This window comes from Silene latifolia, chromosome X, assembly GCF_048544455.1.
Source record: "Silene latifolia isolate original U9 population chromosome X, ASM4854445v1, whole genome shotgun sequence".
NCBI classification, from domain to species: domain Eukaryota; kingdom Viridiplantae; phylum Streptophyta; class Magnoliopsida; order Caryophyllales; family Caryophyllaceae; genus Silene; species Silene latifolia.
In genome coordinates, this window is record NC_133537.1 from 328689375 (window position 1) to 328714490 (window position 25116).

The following is a 25116-nucleotide window of genomic DNA, read 5'->3' on the forward strand; positions in this document are numbered from 1 at the left end:
ACCAACTCCATTGGGCCCTTGAACTTCGGTTTTGGCACGCATCTCGAGGTAACACCGTCTTTAATGGATCGCCTTCTTAAGTGGCACCGTCTTCAAGGATCTCCGGAATAAATAAATTACATAACAAATTACATAATTTCCTATTATACATTTGTAATTAAAATAAAAATAAATCTATTAAATTACAAAATGGTGATACGAGATCACAATAAATTACAACGGAATCGATATTCCCATACATTTCGGGTAATATCAATTAAAAACTAAGGCCATACTAAGTAAAATTACATAAATTCAAAATTACATAAAATAAAATTATGACAATCATAAATAAAATGCAGCATCATAATATGTATGAACATGCCTAATTTTATGCTAAATCGCCTTTAAGGAGCCAATATCGTATATTAATCAGTTTTTACGAATTTGCATGATTCAACCTTTTAAAAATCACAATAATTACATAAAATCATATTTATGTACTAGTTAATTACCCTAACCATCTTAGGACTCAAAATTAGTCTCCACTAACATATTGACAATAATTAACTTATATTTCTTAATATTGTTCATAAAGGACATTCTGAAATTCTGGAAAAAAATACCATGACACTCATAATGTTCAAAAAACTTAGGTTAAAAATTTCGAAATTTATCGAGAAAAACAATGTTGCGGTTTATCGGATTTATCAATTATTACCATAAAAATATGAGAAAAATTATTTTTATTAACTTTTCACTTTTAGATCTGAAATTTGTGATAAAATGCAACATCTGACGTTTTTCCTTAGTCATGAAGTATGTTTTAGCAATTTTTACTAATTAAGGTCACTATTTATGTGATTTTTCATCAAAAATTCATAAATCATGCATAAAGACTTCATTATAGCCAATTATTTTACATACATCTTGTAAAATTTCATGTGACGACATACTAAATTTCTATGACTATATTCGAAATATAACTCATATTAACCTATATTTCCATTTAAATTCGATTTTATCTTGAAAAATCCATATTTCGAGCATAAAAAGTCATAAAATTATGAACATTTACAGGCCATCAGTATATAATATATCTGAAAACATATCCAAAAATCACTAGAAAAATCGAAGTTTAGCTATTTTTCGTCCAAAAATGACATTTTTATCATAAAAATCACATTTTAATGCCATTATAATATAAAATGAACAATAAAATCCATAAATTAAACCAAAATATCCTAAAACATTTTAGGACCATAAACTTTAACATGCATAATAAATTTCGTGATATATCAAAATAAACACAAATTTATAAGTTTTGTTTGTTAATCGTATAACTCGGAAAAACAATAACCGATTTGCATGCAAACAACCTAAGGCTCTGATACCACTTGTTAGAAATCTATATCTCATTATACTCAACATATTCATATATGTTTCAATTTAATTTAGTCATAAAATTAAATACAAATCTTATGCATGCAAACAAAAATAGACAAGTGAAGAAATCGTTTTCCTTACTATAAATTTCGGTTTTATGGGCACCAACAAGATCTCCTTCTTGTTAGTTCTTGAGCTTTCCAACAATGGATGAACAAGATTCAAGTTTAGAATCTCTCCCAAAAGCATATACCCAAAGAAATCTCTTAATAACTAATATTATTTTGTACTAAAAATAATATAAGTCTTACTATAAAATTGACACAAAATTATAGTTTTTTGCTCTTGAAAAATCGATTCAAGAGGAAGTTTTGTGAGGTTTATTTCTCTAGAATTTTCATAAGATGTAGAGAGAATAATTTTCTAACACTAGAAAATATTATTATCAAGTATTGAATAAAAAGATGGAAGAAAACCTTTCTCTTTTCTCCTTGAAAAAACCGGTTGGAGGAGGGTATGAGTGCCCAATGCATGGGCTAGTTTTTCTACCCAAGAAATCATAGGTATGCAAGGCTACAAGCAAGGTCTTATAATTGTGTTTTCCACTAAAAAATGAAAACACAATATACACCTTAATTCCCTCCATATTTCGGCACTTTCAATATAAAATGGATGGTCCATTTTATTTTGTCATTTGTCAATTGTGACATATGTGACATGTAACTTTACATGCGAAATTGTAATGTATTTTTAACATATTTAAAATCAACATACTCATAAAATATGTCATATACAAAATCGACTAGTAATTCGTAATTACTTGTACCAAAACGGTTTATCAATTATAAATTACAACGTCTTGTATTTATAATAAATTATTCATTCAATTTCAATTGTTTCGTAAACAATAATTTTATGTAAGTAATAAAACAATTCGATTACTTAGACCGTATCTCATTTAATCAAATTACAATAAGACACGTTAACTTTACTCACAAAATCATCCGTCAATTTTAAGCAATTTAATTAACTCGTATCGGCATACGATTAATTAAATAATCAATTAAGAGTATTTCCCTATAGGTATGACCTAAGGGGATCAACTGATCACCACCGTCGCACGACAGTAATGTCAAACTCTAGTCAGCCAATCATTACCGATATGTGTGGACCAGTTGACTGTAAAAATTACATCCCACATGTATTCTTAAAATGAGATTTAAACATGTGATCATCATGATCAAAAGTTGTGATCGCATTATTGTCGGAGGACACTTATTCCAACAGATTTTTAAATCGTTGACTTGCTTTTATCTTGGACGATATAATTCTTGTACGCGACGGGCATTTTTTCAGTCCATGAGATGAGACAAGAGGTTTCTAATACTTCGATTATGAAAGTTGGTTTAAAAAAACAAAATTGTTTTGAGATATTTTAAAAGAAAGTCTTTGAATTTTAAGTAATGTTTTTTTTTTTTACTTTCAATTTCGAGGACGAAACTTTTTTTTAGTGGGGGAGGTTGTAACACCCGCCATTTTTGTATTCTATTTTCGTAACCATATTTTATTTTCGATTACGATTTGATTTGTATGACTCGGAATTTACCTACGAGCCATTTCTTTTCTTCCTTTGAATTCTTAAGTTTTCTTATGTCTCGAATATTCCTTTGTTTTCGAGAGTTATTATGTTTCTAATCATTAAAGCTTCGTTTTATTTATTCATTTAATTCGTATTCTAATTCTACTCCGAGTTAATTCGTTGGAGTTCGGAAATTATTTCTATTGAACCCTCTTTTTATTCTTATTCATTTCTAATCTCATATATTTTAATTCTTATTTATGAGATTTAAATTTTTATCTTTTAATTTAGGGTTTTGATTTATTTATTTAATTAAATCCGTTCTTAGTTGATTTGTGGTCCAATTTCTCAAATGGATCGAGTTTTATTCAAATGATCATTTTAAAATCAAAGCCCATGCCTTTTGCCGAGATATTTTGAAAGGTGTTTAAAATCTTTTTATTTTATATATTCACATTATATCTTATCATTTATCATTCTCTCTTGAAAAAACAATATAAAAGAGCGAAACCATACAGCTTCTCCCGTTCACTATCTCTAAAAAATTTACGTGCGTGTCTGCCTTCTTGCTTCTTTATTTCCGTTTTACAAATCATTCTACGTATGTGCTTACCTTCTTTCTTCTTTATTCGGATCGATTATCTATTTATCCTATACCAAGGGATTTCGTGACGATCCGCACGAGGACGGGTACTTGGTTTATTCGGATCCGGAATAAGGTAACTTAGACGTTACTCGGTATTACATCGATTTAATTGTTGTAGTTGTATGTATTATTGGATTTTTAATGTTTTATGATGATTTATTGATACATATGATTTTTGAAACCTTTTATTTTGCCAATAGGGAATTTATTTTGGTTGATTTACAAGTTTTATGATCAAATCAATTATTATGATATAAAGATAGTATAAATCGTTTTTATGATTTCCATGTGGTGTAAATTATTTTTCTGGGTTAAATGATAGATTTTAAGATACCATGAATTTTCGTGGTAATTGTTTTGGAGTTTTAGTATTTATTTCGTAATTTAAAGTATTGATGCAGTTTTTGTGATTATAGCGATTCTGTTCGGTTTTAATTATGTTAAAAATACTAAATCAAATTATAAATTCACGAAATTTAAATATGTGGCAGAGACATGAAGTACTAGGTTGTATATTAAATTTTAGGTCCTGAATCATTATTTTCGATTTATGGTGAATTTTACAATTCTGATGAAAACCGTTGTTAACTCTGTCAAATATGTTCGTCTGTTTGTAAAACTCATATCACCTGTTTTTATTTCGCATTTGCAAAAGTGTAAGGGATAGACTCCTGTTTTTTTTCAAGTGTAGAGTCTGCATAAAAAATTTCATAAGATTTAGACTTACGGTTTAGTCAGAATAGATTATTTGTGAACAGCTCGCCTGTAAAACGCGTTTATGACCTTTCTCAAAGATTCACTTTTTTAAAATATAGTTTCCTTTTGAAACAGTTGCTAATCTTTTTATCACAGATGTCTAGTTATGTTTAAAATTTGGCCTTGCCGAATGTTGCCTTTTAATAATGGATTTATAAATTAAAACATTCTGGGTGTCGTTTTATGATAGCTTCTAAAAATGAACTTTTAGACCCCTAATACTTTCATAATTTAAAATTGGCCTTGCGTCATTTCGATTTTGCGATTACACGGGTCCCGAAAGAAAAAAGGGCTCGTAAGAAAAAAAAAATTATTAATCAATACGTATATTGTCATAATATATCGTCAAAGTATATATATATAACCACAATTTAATAAACGTTTGCCACTGTTTATTGGTATTTTGTCACGAATATTGTTACGTTTGTTAGCGTTTTGCAACGATTATTGTTACTTATTTGTTTCTTTTTTTATTATGCTCCCTCTGTCTCGTGAGGGGACAGTTTCAGAGTTCCTTTCAGTTTTTCGTTGCCGTATAACAAAACGTATGAGTTAGTTTCCTCCACGCTATCCATCTTCAACGCACGGTAGAGACACATATGGGTGAATATTTGACTGTTAACCATAATCTTGTTATCTTTGTCAGATCGATAGGCATAAAATATGGTAACGTAAATAAATCCTACAATTTTTATAGTGCCCAACTTATGGGTACATACCTCTATCGTCTTCTTCTCAACATTATCGAGAACAAGAGAAACTATCTCTTTTGTTGATTTCACCTTCCTTGGTAGATTCGCCGTTCTGGTGACAAAATACTCCATGAAGTCCATTAGAGAGGATAAGAATGTGAAGATTGATTAATATAGAGAGAAATGGAGAGAGATATGCGCCTTCTGCTAGGGTTCCCATTTTACTTGTGTTATTATATAATGGGCTTAAAGGTGTAAACGAGCCCGAACTTTGGCTCATATGATATTTTACGAACTCGAGCCCCGGGCTCGTATCCCTAAAAATCCACAAGGCCTTTCCCTCATTACACCTCCGTAAGTGAAATTTTAGTTATCACATAAATCCATTACCACAAATTTTTTTAAAATAAATCTTATTCGCATAAATTTAAATCTTAAGTAGTTGAAATAAAGATAGAACGACAACAAATAAAAAATGCATAATACTGAAGTCGAACATGCGCATTGAAGGAGAAAAGGAAGTAACATGACTATTGCGCCGCTAACAGAAGTAATATTAGTAATGTCTACAAAATTTTCATATATCTACTCCGGCCCTGGTTGCGTTAGCTCCGCCATTGCCCATTCTGCTAAAGCAACAATCAGCGCTTCAAAAGGAGAAGACTGGACGGAGCATTCTTTTTTTTTGAATGAAAAAGGAGAAAACATATATTAACCAGCACCCAACATGAAGTCGGAAGAAATTACATCAGCATTGGTATCAGGACACGTATCCACCCAAACCCGAGTTGTAAAGCTTATGGGTAAGTAGTAAGCCATGACATGAGCACCCGCATTACCACTTCTCCTTACATAAGAATAACTAACATTATAAATTCGACTCCCGTAAGGATCTCTCTCACAATATTACCAAGGTAATTCAAAGGGATATTTTTTGCTTTGAGGAGGGATATAACGTGCAGCGATTCCGATTCCAAAACGACCGAGTGAACACCCATTTGATATGCCATTAACAGACCCAACGCTGCAACTTTAGCCTCAAGTATGTTGACACTCCATTGATGTTGGACTTGTTGAACAGCATCTCGTCTCACTTGCCCCTCATGATCACGGGTTACAATGCCCAGTCCACAACCAATGCCATCAAGCATGCCACATCAACGTTAACCTTCCAAGTACCCTCTTGGGGAGCTTCCCATGTAACATGGACAGGACTCCGTCTCTCCTCCTGCTTCCCTTGATCCCGAGCCGCACTCTCCAAATAGATGGCATGATAACTGTCCGCACCTTCGATAATAATGGCCGGAGGTTTTGGCAAACCCCCATGAAGAATTGCATTTTTCTCATTCCAAATTGCCCACAATATCATTACCCACCGGCTCGTCGATGGTGCGTTATCTCTGCCTGTCACCAATCTCGCCCAATCCTCCATGGATGCAAAAATTTTCCAGTCTTCCTCCACATCAACCCGAGCCTTTCCCATATATGTTGGACAATGGGACAAAATAAGAGGCCATGGGTATCGGTTTCAATCATCAATTAACATACGCAACACGATGGATTAATGTGTCAACTCTTCGATTCACATTTGCACAACTAGGAAGGGCACCTCGAGATGCTCTCTAGAAAAAAGTACGCACCTTTGGTGGGACATTCACTTTCCAAACCACATCCCACAAGGGATCATTTGCATCACCACTTCCCAACGCAACATCTTGGTTTAAGGCCCATCGCACAAAATGATATTCCGTTTTAACCGAATACTCCCCGTTATTTGAGTAGTGCCAAGTGAGCTCATTATCACCATTATTTTGACAGATGGGAATTTTCATAATTTCTTGTGCTTCTTCCTCAAAAACGCAACTACGGAGTTTACTTTCATCCCATCTACCATTAACAATCCACTCTGTAACTGTAAAACGATGAACACATAGAGAAGAGAAAATATTGTATGTTATTGATGAATAATCAAAACGATACATGGTTAGCTTAATATATACAACTAGATGAATATTTACTTCCTAATTATCAGCCTACAACTAAGGTAATAGTATAACTATAATACATAAATAGCTAAGATATTATACGGATAATATCGCAACAATATTGTTACAATATCATGATAATATCGTAACAATATCGTTCAATACTCCCCCTCAAGTTGGAGCACCTGGTAAACCAATGCCCAACTTGGACTGTAGAAAACGAAATGGATCCCCCCAAGCGCCTTCGTAAAAATGTCGGGAATTTGCTCCTTACTTCGTATGTGCGAAGTTGATATCGTCTTATTGACGAGATGATGGCGTATAAAGTGGAAATCGATTTCGATGTGCTTAGTTCGATCATGAAAGACCGGATTTTTAGCAATGTGCAGAGCAACGTTGTGTGGGAAATAATCTGTATACTTCCCTTAATTTAGAAGGATTATAACGATTTAACAAAGATGATCTAAGGTCATAAAATAAAATACATAAACAAAAGTAAAAGATTCAGAAATAACCTTCGGTCCTAGCAAATATGGCCTAAGAACAATATCAAAATTGATATTCCCCTATTAGTTGCACCCAAGACGATCTGAGATATGCCCTTTGATTATGCTAGAAATCGATCTAAAATTTTCTGTAAAATTTAGTTGTTTTTGCGTTTCTTGTGATGAGAGAGAGGCTAGGTCAAGAAAAAGCATTAGGGTAGAAATAACTCTCTCCCTTTCCTTTTGTACAGACCGAATTACCAAGTTAATTAGGAAAGATATCACTCTCCTAATTTTCGGCCAATGTTGACCGAAATAAGGAATAAAATTTCCTTATTTTTGGTCTTTCCAAAAATATATAATAAGTGTTGAATTGTCATCTAGTGAGGATCGAACCCATGACCTCTTGTTATGTGTATCCTCACTATTACCACTATGACACATTCAGCTTGTTGATATTAAATACAACTGATTATATTTAATTACGAATTAACAGATTAATTCGTCCAAGCTAACATTATATATATTTAATTAAATATAACTTATTATATTTAATTTACAAATTGACAGTTAATTCGTCTCAACTTAATATTATTTAATTTTCATTAAATAATTATCTCATCAACACATTGACTAACTTTTTAGTCATTTTGGGCATCAATGTAATTATATTTCTATAACCACATTTCTCAAACACGTCCTATAGGTGTGACCTTTAGGGACCAGTTGATCACCGCCATCTGTATGATAATAACGTCAAACTTTCTAGCAAGCCAACCGTTATTAGGTAAACGTTAATCAACTGATTAAATATACGAAGTATACCCTTGTGAACCTGTAAGAGATTTACAAATGTTATCACACTAATTTGTGGAGGACACAAGCTCCAACAAACTCCCACTTGTCCTCACAAGTGTATGTGAGATAACCGATACTCATATCCTTTAAAATTTCTCCCACTCAATGTAAAACAATTTGCAAATCCGAATTCACAAAGGTCGTATTTTACAAGCGATCAGTATCAAGAGTGGTTTTCCCGACTAGAGAGTAACTTAATCGAAAAACGAATCAACATTCGAGTATGGCCATGCATTTCGATTCTACAACTCCTCGAGTGGCCCCGAGAAATAACTATACCTAATAAGGGTTGGATATTTTCCTCAACTCGAATCCTGCAGATGTAAGCACGTATGAAATGACCCGGAAAAATCTAATTAGCCCCGATTCACGGTAGACCGTGAGAAAGAAACCAAAGTCACCCAAAAGCTGCCTTAATCTCAAGAGACAGTTGATAGTCAAAAGAATCGACTCTAGGAACACAATGGATGTCCTATCCACGACCGACACCGAATGTTATTAAACATTTAGGATCTGCATTACGTTGTCACAAAAAGTTGTCCTACGAGGTATCGTCATAATCTCGTATTCGTGATCGATCGTCAACCGTTTGACTTATGGCTCGTTGAACCCACCATCAATCGATTGCACAATATAATAGCCGGAGTTATCAGCTCACATTGGCGATTACGGACCAAAACAAATATGATGTAATTGATTCACTTTGTGGCGTTCAATGTTGTCGTGACAATCCACATGAAAAACAAAATATTATATATATAAAACGATGAAGTTATAAATAATATATGAAAAAGATAATGTATCAAATCCATAATCAAGTACTACAACTTAGGAACATGTTTAATTCCCATGGAATTAACATGCCCTACATGCTTATCATAATTCAACGGTTTGGTGAGAGGATCTGCGATGTTATCATCCGTCGCAATCTTGTCAATCACTATCTCTTCTTGCTCCACGTAATCACGGATCAGATGAGCCTTCCGAAGTACATGTCTATATTTGTTGCTAGATTTTGTCTCCTTAGCCTGGAAGATGGCACCTCTATTGTCACAATATATGGTGATCGGGTCATTCGAACTAGGAACTACCGAAAGCCCTTGTAAGAATTGACGCATCCATATCGCTTCCTTTCTTTGCCTCCGAGCGGCATAGTACTCGGATTTAGTAGTAGAATCGCTACAACACTGTTTGGAACTCTTCCAGGTGACCGCAAAGCACCATTAAGAGTGAAGACGAACCCGGACTGAGATTTTGAATCATCTCGATCCGTTTGGAAGCTAGCATCTGCGTAACCGGTTGTGCATAGCTTAGTATCGCCTCCATAAGTCAATACCCAATCCTTAGTCGTCCGTAGGTACTTGAGGATATTTTTTACTGCTATCTAGTGTGTTTCACCTGGAGTCTTTTGGTACCGAGTCGTCATACTCAATGCATATGCCACGTCTGGACGTGTGCATATCATGACATACATAATCGATCCTATTGCAGATGCATAAGGAACACGACTCATGCGCTCAATCCCTTCAGGCGTCGTGGGTGACTGAGACTTGCTCAACTGCATCCCAGTCGTCATAGGAAGGTTCCCCTTCTTGGAGTTGGTCATGCTGAACCTCTCAAGAACCTTATCCAAATAAGACTCCTGACTAAGTGATAACGTCCGTCGTGATCTATCTCGGTAGATACGGATTCCCAAAATGCGCTGTGCCTCACCCAGATCTTTCATCTGGAAATGGTTCTTCAACCATTATTTAACCGAAGATAGGAGAGGAATGTCATTCCCAATCAAGAGTATGTCATCGACATACAATATCAAGAATACAATCTTGCTCCCACTCGACTTGATATATAAGCATGGTTCCTCGACCGATCGAGTGAAGCCATACTCTTTTATCACTTGGTCGAAACGATGATTCCAACTCCAAGAAGCTTGCTTAAGTCTATAAATGGAACGCTTAAGCTTGCATACTTTCTTAGGATGTTTAGGATCTATGAAACCTTCGGGTTGCACCATGTACAACTCTTCCTCCAAATAACCGTTTAAGAAGGCGGTTTTTACATCCATTTGCCAAGTCTCATAATCTTGAAATGCGGCAATCGCTAAGATTATCCGAATGGAACGTAGCATGACTACAGGTGCAAAAATCTCATCATAATGCAATCCTTGCACTTGAGTGAAACCTTTTGCCACAAGTCGTGCCTTATAGATATCTGGTTGTGCGTCTACAGAACGCTTTATTTTGTAAAGCCATTTGCACTGTAGAGGTTTTACCTTATTAGGTAAATCAACTAGATCCCATACGTTATTCTCATACACGGAGTCCATCTCGGATTGCATGGCTTCGAGCCATAGCTTTGAGCCGGAACAGGCCATAGCACCTTTATAGGTTGCGGGTTCATTACTTTCTAGAAGTAAAACATCATTCTCCTCGACCATACCAATGTATCTGTGCGGAGGATGAGAGTCTCTACCCGACCTCCTAGGTTCCTCAGGAATATTAACCGTATCATCAGTTGGAGGTACAGCTTCCTCCATCTGTTCCTCGGTTGTTGGTTCTGGAATCTCCGACAGCTCGAAGGTTCTATTACTCGACTTGTTCTCGAGAAATTATTTCTCTAAGAATGTCGCACTAGCCGCAACAAAAACTCGATGTTCGGTAGGCGAATAGAAGTAATGACCAAATGTTCCTTTTGGATAACCTATAAAGTATGTCTTGATCGATCGCGGGCCGAGCTTATCCTCGTTTCTCCACTTGACATAAGCCTCGCAGCCCCAAACCCGAATAAAGGACAAGTTAGGTACTGTTCCCTTCCACATTTCATATGGAGTCTTGTCGACAGCTTTAGACGGACTTCGGTTAAGTATAAGAGCAGCTGACAGAAGAGCATAACCCCATAATGAGTCAGGCAACACGGTGTGACTCATCATGGATCGAACCATATCAAGTAAGGTTCGATTTCTCCGTTCGGACACACCATTCAATTGAGATGTTCCAGGTGGAGTTAACTGCAAAACGATTCCACAGTCTTTTAGGTGTTGATCAAACTCATTTGAAAGATATTCGCCACCACGATCTGAACGGAGTGCTTTAATCTTTCTACCCAGTTGGTTCTGTACCCTATTATGGTATTCCTTGAATTTCTCAAAGGACTCACTTTTATGCTTCATTAAGTAGACATATCCGTATCTACTCAAATCGTCCGTGAAAGTGATGAAATATCTATAGCCATCTCTAGCGGTAATTGACATAGGTCCACATACATCCGTATGTATAAGTCCTAATAGGTCACTAGCGCGCATTCCATCATCTTTGAAGGAAATTCGAGTCATCTTGCCAATGAGACATGATTCACACGTGCCATATGCAGAATCCGAATGAGGGAATAGTCCCATTATCGACGAGTTTCTTTACGCGTTTCTCATTTATGTGTCCCATTCGACAATGCCATCGATAGGTTTGATCTTTGTCACCAACCTTTAATTTCTTATTATTCATGTGTAATATTTCCGTGGTTTGATCTAAGATATAAATTCCATTCATGGAAACTGCTTTGCCATAAATCATTTCATTAAAAGAGAAAATACAACTATTATCCTTTATTGAAAATGCAAAACCGTCTTTAGCTAGTACGGAAACAGAAATAATGTTCTTAGATAAACTGGGTACATAGTAACAGTTATTTAAAGATAACTCAAAACCACTAGGGAGTTGGATTACATATGTTCCCTTCGAGGCGTGACTACTCGTGCTCCATTCCCGACTCGCAGTCCACATCACCTTTTCGAGAGGTATGATGTTCTTTAGGCCCCGCAAATGATTACACAGATGAGAACCACAACCAGTATCTAGTACCCAAGTTCGAAACTTGCATGGTTAATCTCAATCATATGAATATAAGATGACATACCAACAGAACGACGCGGCTGCCTTGATGTCCTCACGGTAGACGGGACAGTTCCTCCTCCAATCTCCAGTCTTGTGACAATGGTGGCACTCTATGTCACCGCCCTTGCTCTTTGTCTTGCCCTGTGAGCCACTAGTCTCACCAGGCGCACTCTTACCGTTTCTTGGCTTCTTAAACTTTGGCTTACCTACAGCTAGGTCGCCATGAGCCTTGCCCTTACCTTTACTCTTGTTGTGAATCGTGAGAACATCCTGCTTCATGCTCCCACTCAATTTTATATCCTTCTCGGTCTGTACGAGAAGGTAGTGTAGCTCATGAGGACTCTTTTTCAAGTCATTCATGTAGTAGTTCGCCCTGAAAAGGGCAAAACCATCGTGAAGAGAATGAAGCATTCGGTCAATGACAATGCTCTCACCGATTCTACAATTCAGTGACTCGATTTCTCGACATTCTCAATCATGTGAAGAATGTGTGGGCTAACCGGTTGGCCCTTCTGGAGTTTCGCATCAAAGAAGCGACATGTATTCTCATATGTAACGATTCTCGGTGCCTTTGAGAACTCGTTAGTGAGCGTGGTGAAAATCTTGTTTGCACCTTGGGCAATGAAGCGTCTCTGCAAATTGGTTTCCATTGCAAAGATGAGTACGTTCTTTATCGCACCCGCTTCCATAACGAAATCACTATAAGCGAGTGACTCGTTGATTCCTGCATTTGGGCCTGGGTTGACCGATATTGGCTCAGTTAAATACATGAGCTTACCGTCCAAGCGGGCGGCATTCCGTAGTGCCGCCTCTCCCATCCAAAAATTGGACCCATCATTCTTGATCGAGTGGGTGATTCATTTGGTCCATGAACATTTTAAGCCAGACGAACGATCTAGTGTGGCACTAGGCATTGGGATTGCGTTATTTCCAGCCATTTGTTGTAACAGTATTATTGATAATAAGCGTGTTCTACACTGCAAAAGAAGAATAAAATAATAAGCATGCATCGTTTTTATTTTAAGTCTAATGAACTAATGTCATAACGCGAAGACTCAAAAACATTTATACAATTGACCTCCCTCAAGAATTATATAAATGACCCCAAGACTCAATTCTCTGTAAATTGATAAACTAACCTTTTAGCTAATTCTACCGTTAGAATTCTTGGTCGATAAATTTCTGTAAATACTATCTTTAGTCCATCATAATCACGAGAAACTCTTCGGACTATGATGTTGAGGTAAACTAAGTCAACACAACTACTTACCCAACGTAGAAGGGGTCATATTAGGCCTACCGACGAAGAAGGGATTCATAGATGTTTGCCCTTATAAAGACTAATTTCAATTTCCGTTTTAGAGGAAGATCCCATCAACTTTATTTAAATTCATTTTAAGTGAACTATAATCTAGCATGCGAGAATGATTAAACTAAAGTGATGGCTTAAAGTCTGTGACATCTGCATGTCCATGAAAACTAACATACAACCTATATGAGTCAATTTTCATGCATTTTAGTAGTAGGTGGTTTGATTTTAGGCGGAATATGATGCAATTACTAGCATGTGAATGAAAAGCAATAAAATGAAAAACATAAAAAAAAACAGTAAAAGTCCTAGTGTGGCCTATCCTATCAAAATGAACAATAAATACAAGTTTGGAATCCATCCTTGGACCCGAGAAGCTTGTCTTGATGTTCCATCTTGATCCATGTAGTGGGAGTGAGCTTAAATCTTCATCTTTAGTCTTCTTTGAAATTACAATAAATAAAATTACATAATTGACCTATTAATTACATTCTAATTTCAAAACCCAAAACTAAAAATAAAGGAGATTTGAGATCTCATAATTACATAAAAATCATGTTTCCTTCATCACGAAAACATAATTTAACTAAGGCCACACTAAGTATTACATAATACAACCGATTGCAAAAATTAAATACGTAAATAAAATGAAGATGCGTCGCTGTTTTAAGCATTTATTGACTTAGAAACTCGGCGGTTTTTAGTCAAATATCGTGGTAAGTAACTGACCTCGTCCCTCCAAACCGAGAGGCACGAGTTCGACTCCCTTCCACAACTCTTTTTATTTTATTTACGCTTCCGTACTCATATCACTTCTACTCTTCATTTGCGGATATTTTCCACTCTCTTAAAATATACTCGTATGAGATATAAAATATAAACAAATGACACCCAAACTAAAAGTGACCATGTACTATAATGGTTCTAGCTAGATCGGCACTAGTGTCTACTCGCACTTCATATGAGCTATCGTACTTGTGTCTAACACTGTTAACCTTGGGCATGCTATGACACTCCAAACATTTATTTTAGACCAAAAATTTGTCAATTTTTCATAAAATAACCGAGCCTGGCCTTTGGGTATGCACCCCCGTGTTCTACCCTTCATCCCTTTGAATCGACTAGGAGTAACATAGTTTCTCAATGCAAATCAATCATGTTCTAAAAAATCGGAAGATATAAAAAATTGCAGTAGAGTATTATAAGGCCAAATGTGGAGTAGATTGAATGCAGAGAGGCAGAGAAGTGTTGGATATACAGGACTCTTAATCTTTACTACTTGATGTCAGCGAATGTGTCCTAAAATACTCGTATAAATAAAACAATCCTATTTCTAAAGCCTACACGTCGTCGAGCTCGTTGCTCAGTTTTATTTAGTATACAATAATAAATATTGTAGAAAACATTGCAATAGATGTCTTACATTTATGGTTCGCTTTTACGCCACATATTACAACAACTGAAAAAAGAGTGTAGAATGTGATATCAAAAACTGGAATATAACAAAAATCTATATATAGCAAAGTAGAAAACTGGAGTATTTAGGTAAAATAAGAAAGAAGATTTTTCATTAACTAGAGCATACCATGAATTATAATAATGAGGTTGGCATCTCCAATCAATCGAAAGCAAACATAGTCTAAAGATACTACAACTCGAGTCGACGCAGTAATAAAAAAAGAAAGGATAAAAGAAATAAAAATAAAAATCAAGTGGTAAATTAATCTTATCATATTCCCAGCTCCGTATCTACGCTGTTGAACATACATTTGTTGTTTGTTATGATGGCAGAGAAGGTAAGTAGTAAACAAGTGCTGTATACTCATGATTTTGCTCATACACTCCTTCAGTCGGAACTTCTGTAACAGGTAATTAGCAAGGAAATATCCGTACACCATTTAGACTCGTCGTAATGTACAGTTGTCCAAAATCAAAAGGGAAATAAATAATCTATCAACATACAGTAAAAGAATTTGGCATTGTAGATCAGAAGTAATTGTCAGAAAAGTTCATATTTACTTCTTAATATCCTCTAAAACAGCATGATCGAGCAGCATTGCGTCCAGGTGCTCCCATAACACCCCCGCCTGGATGAATTCCGCTTCCACACAGATATAATCCTCGTAATGGAGTCCTATAATTGGACCTACACGGCAAAAGTTCAGCGGAATTCAATTTCCTAATATCGACTCAAGTAAATGTAAAACAAAATGTCAAAGGAGATTATCATGAGCAACATAAGGTCTCATCAGAAAAAGAGTCTACTCTAGTCCCATTGCTCCATGAAAGATATTCCCTCCTGCAAAATTCATTTAGAAATATTATTGTCATGTTCTTGGGATACGTCAGTACGTGGAGAAAGATGAAGTTCGATATTTGAGAGGGAAAATAGAATTACCCGTCAACCCAATTAACCTCTCAAGGTCTGGAGGAGTAAGCATGTCGTATCCAACAATTGATGACCTGAAGCCGGGTGCGAATGATTCCTGCACACACAATAAAATCCATGGATAGTCAATTGACTGACGGAGCCAGAAATTGAAGAATCGGTCCTTTTTTAGACTTGTTGAATCATTGTCACTCACTTCTCACTTGTCTATTTATAATAATAATATGAGGTTTTAATAACAAAGTTTATCATTCTCATCTTAGAAAGAGCAACATGCATATGATCAAATTACACTACTTACTTCTTCAGCATTAGTCACTACATGAGTAGCCCCAGCTTCTTCTGCAGCACGGCTAATTGCTACAAAATACAGCGCAGGCTACAAGTAGTCACAATTTCCATCATGCTGCAAAATGCCAAAGGTCATAACATAGTGGTAAGTAATTGACATTATGGCGCAAATTATCAAGGAAATTTTTAAAATGTGTCCATCTTCAGACACGGACGGCTACACTTATTAGCTGGCATAGTTTAGCTGTACTTGTGTTGAAGAAACCAGATCAGATACCTTGACTGCAAACTTACATTGTACAAACATATTTGGCTTGGTTATAAGAGCGACTAACCACCGCCAGTCTCTCTTCTTCATTCCCACATCTGGTTCGGTGGTGTGGGTTTGAAGGTTGTTATGTGGGTAGGGTGAGATGTTGTGAAAGTACTTTGAAATTACGTCATATAATAAAATACTTTGAAATTAACTAACAGATGACATCATGTCACAGCCATTATTAGCCTGTAGCTTAGCAGTGGTGTTATGATCAAATATTTTTGTGTTCTTTCCTCCTAAGTTACTCTGCTGCATTACTAATCCGTTCCACTAAAAGGTTTCCGTCTATGTTTTAAACTCATCTAACTTCAAATCTCGGCTCTGCCAATGTGTATTATGGAGTTGCATTGTCAAAACTAACACAATTAGTCAATAATTACCAAGATGTAACTAACACAAATGAAAGCAACAGAAACAAAATTACATCCAGAAACAAACGCTAACAGCCTAACCTTGGAAAAGCAACAGAAATAAATACCTTTCATACAAATTTACTCACAAATAAAAGGAGCATAATAGATTTACCAACAGCAAACAGTTTCACACTTCCAAATCCAAAGTTAATCCTTCGACAGGTGTTATTTAGGATAATATACTAATTACACCTAAAAAGACTAGCAAGATAAGCCATAACTAACAATTAGAAACTCCTACGTGCAAGACGGTGAAGATTGAGACGAGACAGCATGCGAAAGCTCAAGTCAGTCAAGCATATAAATTCTCGAGGCAATGTCCTGAACTAGCCAGTCAAATCCTTCAAGCAATCCTTCTCCAGTGTAAGCACTGCACCCTTCTATTTTCCAGTGCCGGGTTTTGTCCATGGCATCCAAGTTCAGCACCTAAGCATTGGATGATGCCAAATGAGAGATGACAAATACATGTATGTATACACAATGAAGATAGCCCGATCATTTAATCAGTCAGATAATAGACAAGAGGGCGAGACTTCATCTAATGGTCATAAGGCTTTTATTACATTATTTCCATGGTTGCAAAACTGATCAAAGATTTTTGTCTAAGGAGAAAAAATATCATGGATTTACATGTTTACATGAAGTTAGAAGACAGAATGCTAGCCATTCTCTTGTCTATCGTTGTTTTACCACCTTGTTTTCCCTTCTCCTTTTCATTGTTTCCTTACCTTTTTGTTCGGCAACAAGTTATGAGGGAAGGGGATGGGATAATTTTCCTTCCAAATAGTTTCGATGGTGAACCTTGGAACTTCAAAGACGATTTAATTGAGCTTATAGGAAGGGAAATTGCCCCCTCCATTTTCCTCTGCATTAACACCCAAGAGAAAAGAAAATTACTTTGACAATTTCAGCCGGTGAAAGTGCGCCTTGTATATCCTGCTTATTTGCAAAAACCAACAAGGATGCTCCTGATAGCCTCTACAATAAAACAAACAATTAAATCCCATTTGAGGCAAAGTACCACAGTGTCAAACGCTATTCAAAGTTGAGATATATATATCAAGTAAAATAAACCAACTAAACAAGTTCACCAACAATGAAGAGTACGTCCACAAAGCAGATAATAACAACGGTATCTAGTGTCAGCACTTTCATTATGTTTGCAAACATATATTTTTCCCAAGTTGTTTTTTGTACTCTCTGATACTCTTTGGACATGTATAACTTGTTTTTCTCATTCAAAAAAGCAAAACATCCACTTTAGAGGTGCCTTCACGGACAACAGTTAGACAGTGTCACAATATTATCAATAGTCACAAACTTAGAGACATGAAGAAATTTAACAAGATATGTACCTCCTCTTTCAGCAGATTATGCAGTTCATTCCTGCAATCATCTAATCGACGAAGATCCGAACTATCAACTACCCAAATCAAACCATCAGTCTGTTCGAAGTAGTTCCTCCAGTAGGCTCTAATTGTTTTTTGACCACCTACGTCCCATATATTGAGCGTATACCTGCCAAATTTTGCCATCAGACGCAATTTAAGTACCCATATCGTCTTGTCAGCAATCTATGCAATTACCTTTTCCAAAGACCAGAAAGGCAGACACCTAACATCATCCTATATTGGAAACGGTTAGCAATAGTTCATAGCTACCATAATGGTCACTTATGGGATAGGTTTTCTTCAAGAATGTCAAAAGAATTTATCATTTTTATATCATAAATTGCCCGTGTTATTCAATAGAACCCAAGTATCCAGAGGTCAGACGGCTCTGACCTTGATACATTGGGCTGAGATAAAGAGTCATATAAGCTAGGTTAGGAGGAAATACACAGTTATACACAGATGTAATGTACGGAGTAAAAATACTGTTGACGTGTAGAAGGGCCATCACCACTTCACAAGAAAATTTCAGCCATTTCCGGCAACCACCATAACTATAGTAAAGCAAGAGAACGAACACAATAAACTTATACGAGAGAGTCTCACACGTGAGACAAATCATCTACCATATAATTAAAGAGGAAATAACTCTAGAAGGTTGCTTTGATTGGTGTTAACATATCATGGGAGCAATAGAGCTCAAAACAAATGAACAAAGGAGAAAAATGAGGGTAATGAATGGAAGATAAGGAGTGGTGACAAGAGGATGAAGGGGTTGTGAGGGTACTATTAGCCCATCAATGGTGTAGTTACTAGTTACTTTGCATTAGCTTATATTCGTCTCTTTCCTCCATCAACCACCGCCACCGCTATATTCTCCATCCAATTAACAATTACTCCAGTCTAAGAGACTCTTAAGAAATATAGCTTCATTTAATACTTTAATGAAGAACATAGTAATGCACTACATCATTTAATTTAACTAAGCTAAATATCTTCTCAAAATTTGCCACGTCCTTCACTTGAAACGAATACTCACAGTAGAAGCACTTGTTGCTAAATTTGAGCACTATAGTTAGCAAATTTGGACTATGACTTATAAGCCTTGTTTGGATATCAAAAACGGAGGGGAGGGAGGGGAGGGAAAGGGTGTTAGAGAAAGGGAGGAGGAAAGGAGGGAGGGGTGTTTTCCCTCCAAATCTTTTCTGTGTGGGAGGGTAAATAATTTGCCTTGCTCCCTCCAAATCCCTCCACCCCATTTCACTACCCAAACAATGGAAATTTTCTCCTTCCAAATCCCTCCCCTTTCTTTCCCTCCAAAGTCCATAAGGGCTTGTGAAAATAGATGGGACTTGAAACGGATGAGATGGGAAGCGTACGAAATTCCCTCGTATAGCTACTTTGCTCCATCAAATCCGCCCTCATGAACTAGCAATCCGAACAGTTCAAGTTCGCTCCATCAAATAGCTTTCAAGTCACATGGGTAGATTTTGGGGGCAATTCTATCCCAATATCAGCCAAATCACAATATTCACAATATCAGCCAAATCACAATATCTATTTAAATACTATCCAAACACAGCGGTAATTTGTGGGAGTAATTCTATTTCACTACTTCTACAACGCCCTCCTCCGAAACATAAATTCTTGATATTATAAAAGCTACTCTAATTAAGTGAAGTGCAAGGGTAAAAAATACACTACTCCATATTAAGCTGTAAACACTGGAATTAAACATAATAAGCACAAAAATGTAAGTAAGAATGAAGGAGAAAGTAATACTACTTTTGGTAGGAAATGGTCTTAATATTAAAACCCAAGGTAGGACTGATAACACTAGTATCCTCTCCATTGATTTTCAGAACTATGGTTGTCTTCCCTGAATTGTCCAGCCCCCTGCATTCAACATTATACTATTAATTACAATCAAATCTGGGTAAAGTAGAAATTAAATAAATTAAGAGAGAGAGCACATAGTATAGTATACATACACCATGAGAATTCGCATTTCTTTCTCTTTTCTTTTGATTTTACGGATTATGCTCAGTAACCCCATGCTTCTAATTGCTCTTCGATTTCAATTTTCAATCCATCTCAAATTTTGATTTTGATCTTGATTTTACGGATTGTCATGGTTGAAGCCTTGAAGGATTGGATGGAAATCAACCATATATTTGGGCCCCATATATTTGTATTTCGTTACGTTATATCGATACTATAGCTAGCGGACATGAGACAACCAACCAAAGCCCGACCCAATACATAACGAAATTGACCCAATAATGACTCAAGGTTGATCTAAGATCGAATTTGACCCTGTCCAAAGTCACCCATAACTTCAGTTAACCCGATTCCACTTCGAACCGCCCTGACAAAACTGTTGATCCAACTCGTAAGATAACTTGAAATTGACTTGAAAGCTGGTCTAATTCGAAAGATAATCTGACATCGACTCAAAATATAACCTCGGCATAACACAGGCCTTGTTTGGCAAATGGCAGAAGCAGATTTACAGCAGCAGATAACGTTAGCAGAATACGGTTGGCAGATTTTAGTAGCAAGTTTGACTATCGAATTAAATTAGCAGAATTAAGAAAACGTGTTTAGTAATTAGCAGATTATATGACAAATCTACCATTTTCATGTATAAAATGAATATGTTATTACAATATGCGGCTAATATAGCAGCATATTCAAAAACAGTAGATTTCGGCCAATATGCTATCCGAATATGTCATTAACCAAATGCGTAAAATTAATAGATTGATTGGTCAATCTACTTATTTAGCATCATCTCCTCTCTTTTTTAGGTATATGGTGTGTGCGGAATTGTTTGTGTTTTTTACCCTTCGTGAGAGTCTAGATACTTTCATATTTTTGGGGCGCGATTTTATCTCGATTGTGGCGATTAGTAGATTTGGAGGGCAAACCCCAAAGGAGAACTTTTCCAATAACATCTATTGTTTGAACCATTTTTGTTAACTATCTTGATTTTAAGGTAGTTGGATTATATTTTACTAAATTTGATTACATTTGGTTGGTTAAAGTTGACGTTTATTGGTTCAGACGAGGAAAATTGGTAACAAAATGTGATTGCGAAGAAGTTTTTTTTTGGACCTTTGCCATTAGTTTTGGGCTGATTTAGTCGATGTTTGATGAATGAATGTAAATGGGTTTTGGTGATATAATTAAATTTGGTTAGCTTTGAAGTTTCTTGGTTGAGAGAAGGTGAATTTGCACAAATAACATTATACCTTCAGTGGTACAATAGCATCATACAACCAAGTTATATCTTATCGAGCTTATGTGTAATTTTATTGAGCTTTCTTAAAGTTAATTTTTTTTATGTTTAAGTGAGTGGATTCAGAAATTTTATGGTATAGCTCGACTTCTTTAAAACAAAACTCGAAAACTTTATTATATAGCTCGGATTCTAGAGCATACAACTGGGTACAACTGGTTGTAGGATCTATTAATTGGTGAATTTTTCGGTCATGCCTCGCGATATACTTGATGTAGTGATGGTGCTACAAAGGACATGTGTCATTTAACATGATAAGATTGTAGATTTTTGGCTACCAACCTAAGTGTGGAGTTGAACTAATAGGCCTAACCTCATCACCATCAGAGGACCAGGCACCACCATAGAGTTCACACTAGTTATAGTTGAAAAGTTTTTAGGTCGCGAAAAAAGCAATCGAGCTTGCAAAGACCGTGCTTGAAAAATAATGATTTGCACATTAATCTTGAGTTTGGATGAAATACGAGTGGTAAGATGAGCTATATAGTGTCATTTTGTGTATAAATAAAGTGTCATCGGAATCATGCTTCAGTGGTTTACCGATCGTGGTGTATGAATAAAAGGCTTGTCTAGAACATGTTTCAGTCATGACTTGTACCTTTATGTTGCATAATTGCATTTCCAAGTACTTGGTGGTTTCTAGGCTACATTCACTCTCACTGTTGACTCCGACTCTGCTCATAATGTTGCGATAGCTGGGTTGTCACGCCGTATTGGGAAAGAATTATCTGGGCCTGCATTCGGAGTGTTTGTTACCTTCCTTTTATTGCTTTATAGATTTAGATATGGAGTGAGAGCTTCAGCTCAGATCTAGAGGTACATAGAGGTATTGATTCTGACCCTAATTATTCAAATTCCGCTTGGTTGTGTTAATTCGTTTTTCGTATTCCATTAGCGTTTTTTCGTCTTCTCATTGTTTATTATTTTTATCTTTGATTTCTGGGTGGGTTGGTGGCTTACATTGTAACACTCCCATACTCCAAGTGCCTTACCAGGACCACTCAGGTATGAAGATATTACCATCTCGGTTACCCGAGGCAATGATAATCAAATAAACAATAAATAAACAACGTTTAAATATAAATACTTAGTGAAGGGTTACAATTCTCGAAACCAAAACCAAAAGTATAATACATGTTCTCAAACGATTTGTTTTCGTTCTAATGAAATGTAAAGAAACTACTAAGCTACAGCGGAAGACTTCTATCATCTTATCGTGGCAATCCCGGCTATCCCAGACTCATCTCATACTGCTCAATATCGCTCACCATCCCCGAATGGATCACCGCAGTTTACAAAACAACAACCGGGTCGACTAATCACACAACTCAATATATATCAACAATAAGATAAACAGACGAGCCTTAATCACACACACAACCACACCAATTCAATAAACTCAATCACCGATGTCCACTTGACCGATCCTGCCCGATGGGGACGCGTGCCGTACCCACCAAATCCCCGCTCCTCATAATGAGCGATAACCCTGTCCATTAATATGCACATCCCTTCTGTGGCGGGTTCCATAGAAGGCGAAACTAGGGCGTGAAGCCACTCCCGCAAGTGACCCACTCAGCCGAGGACACGCCTCGAGAACCATAGACAACAATCACAATCACAATCACAATCACAATCACAACCGTCACAATACAATTACTATATCAAACAATCAATCTCAACACATCAACAAACATCCCATTATGGGACTAATACCGAGTAGAAATCCTACCGGAAAGCACACTATCGACGGTCTCTCTTCTTTGTATCAAAAAGCTTCCTCTACGAAACCTCCTCCTATCATACAACATACAAATGTTATCAAATCACATACTACTCAAAAACCCCCAAATCCCTATATTAGGGTTTAACCAAAACAATGGAAAGACAACAAAAAGGGTACATAGATCTTACCCTCGACGCAAGGATCTCAACGGTATAACCAACGATGAGAACCGACCTTCCAAACTCCGGGATTTGCTAACGATGCGATTAGGATTAAGAACGTACTTGCTTTCTCTCTTTAACAGTAATTTAGGTTTTGCAAAAGTGTTTAGAATAATGACGACGAAGGTTATATATCTTAATCGCATAATTAACAAAACCCGAGAAAACTCCCCGTAAAACCGGCTACTCGATCGAGTACCCAAGGTACTCGATCGAGTACCCCCTTACTCGATCGAGTATCCTAGTTACTCGATCGAGTACCCAACAAGTCAGAAACTTTTCTAAAATGCAACTTACCCTTACTCGACAGAGTAAGGCCTACTCGATAGAGTACCCGAAGACTCACAAATACGGAGTATTACAGTCTTCCCTCCTTAAAAGAATTTCGTCCCCGAAATTCAAACCACTACTAAACAAAGGTACTCCCACAACACTCCCGACTCAACAACCAAAACAAAACTCAACATAAAACATGGTACTAACTCAACTCATCCCGACAAACATACCGACACAACATACAAAAAGGGTATAAAACTCTTAAAAACTGTTCGCGATCATCTCCTACCCCCCTAAAAGAAACAAGGTTACGTCCCCGTAACCACACATACCTGATCAAAAAGAAAAGGGTAACGCTCTTTCATAGCTTCCTCTGGCTCCCATGTAGCTTCCTCAGTCTCGTGGTTAGACCAAAGGATCTTAAGCAAAACTGTCTCGCCACTCTTAGTCTTCCTAACCTTTCGGTCAAGAATCTGCTTAGGCACCTCAATATATGATAAGGACTCATCTAGCTCTAAGCTCTCTGCCTCTAACACATGTGACGGGTCACTCACATACTTCCGCAGCTGCGATACATGAAACACATTATGCACTCTCTCTAACGCCGCTGGTAAAGCCAGACGATATGCAACTTCCCCAACTCGCTCTAAGATCTCATAAGGCCCTATAAACTTCTGACTTAGCTTGCCTTTCTTCCCAAATCGCATAACCCCACGCATAGGAGATACTTTCAAAAGAACCTTGTCCCCAACTTGAAACTCTATGTCCCGGCGATGTAGATCCGCATAACTCTTTTGCTTATCCGAGTTTGCTCTCATCCGTTCCCCGATCATCTTAACTGTTCCACCATCTCATGCACCATCTCTGGTCCTAAAACCTTTGCCTCAAAGACTATCGTCCCAACAAATCGGACTCCTACATCTCCTCCCATACAACGCCTCAAACGGTGCCATACCAATACTAGTGTGATAGCTGTTATTGTAAGAAAATTCTATCAAGCCCAACCTCTGTTCCCAGCTACCACCAAAATTCATCACACAAGCTCGCAACATATCCTCAAGAGTCTTGATTGTTCTCTCAGTCTGCCCGTCTGTCGCAGGATGAAATGCTGTGCTCATATTCAAAGTTGTTCCCAACGATTCCTGCAACTCTTTCCAAAACCTCGATATAAATCTTGCATCTCTGTCAGACACTATGTCCTTAAGGACTCCATGTAACTTAAGCACGTTC

At 36.7% G+C, this 25116-nt stretch overlaps 1 protein-coding gene and 1 long non-coding RNA gene across 4 annotated transcripts; both read right to left on the reverse strand.

The window, feature by feature from the left end:
* Positions 1–15111: 15111 nt before the first annotated feature.
* LOC141622094 (uncharacterized) lies at positions 15112–16045 on the reverse strand. Of its 3 annotated transcripts, none has more exons than XR_012532867.1 (3): positions 15961–16045; positions 15828–15861; positions 15112–15708 (listed from the first exon to the last, which is right to left on the reverse strand). It is a non-coding gene; the product is annotated as an uncharacterized LOC141622094 (long non-coding RNA). The 3 variants fall into 3 exon arrangements; XR_012532866.1 differs by having other exon boundaries at positions 15112–15421; positions 15525–15861; XR_012532865.1 differs by having other exon boundaries at positions 15112–15861.
* A 982-nt stretch (positions 16046–17027) lies between these two features.
* Positions 17028–20551, reverse strand: LOC141618457 (ADP-ribosylation factor-like protein 2). The gene is made up of 5 exons (XM_074435566.1): positions 20354–20551; positions 20148–20258; positions 18327–18489; positions 17869–17949; positions 17028–17397 (listed from the first exon to the last, which is right to left on the reverse strand). Exons 1-5 carry the CDS (start codon positions 20416–20418, stop codon positions 17260–17262), a joined length of 558 nt encoding a protein of 185 aa, XP_074291667.1. The 5' UTR covers positions 20419–20551; the 3' UTR covers positions 17028–17259.
* Between the last annotated feature and the right edge of the window lie 4565 nt (positions 20552–25116).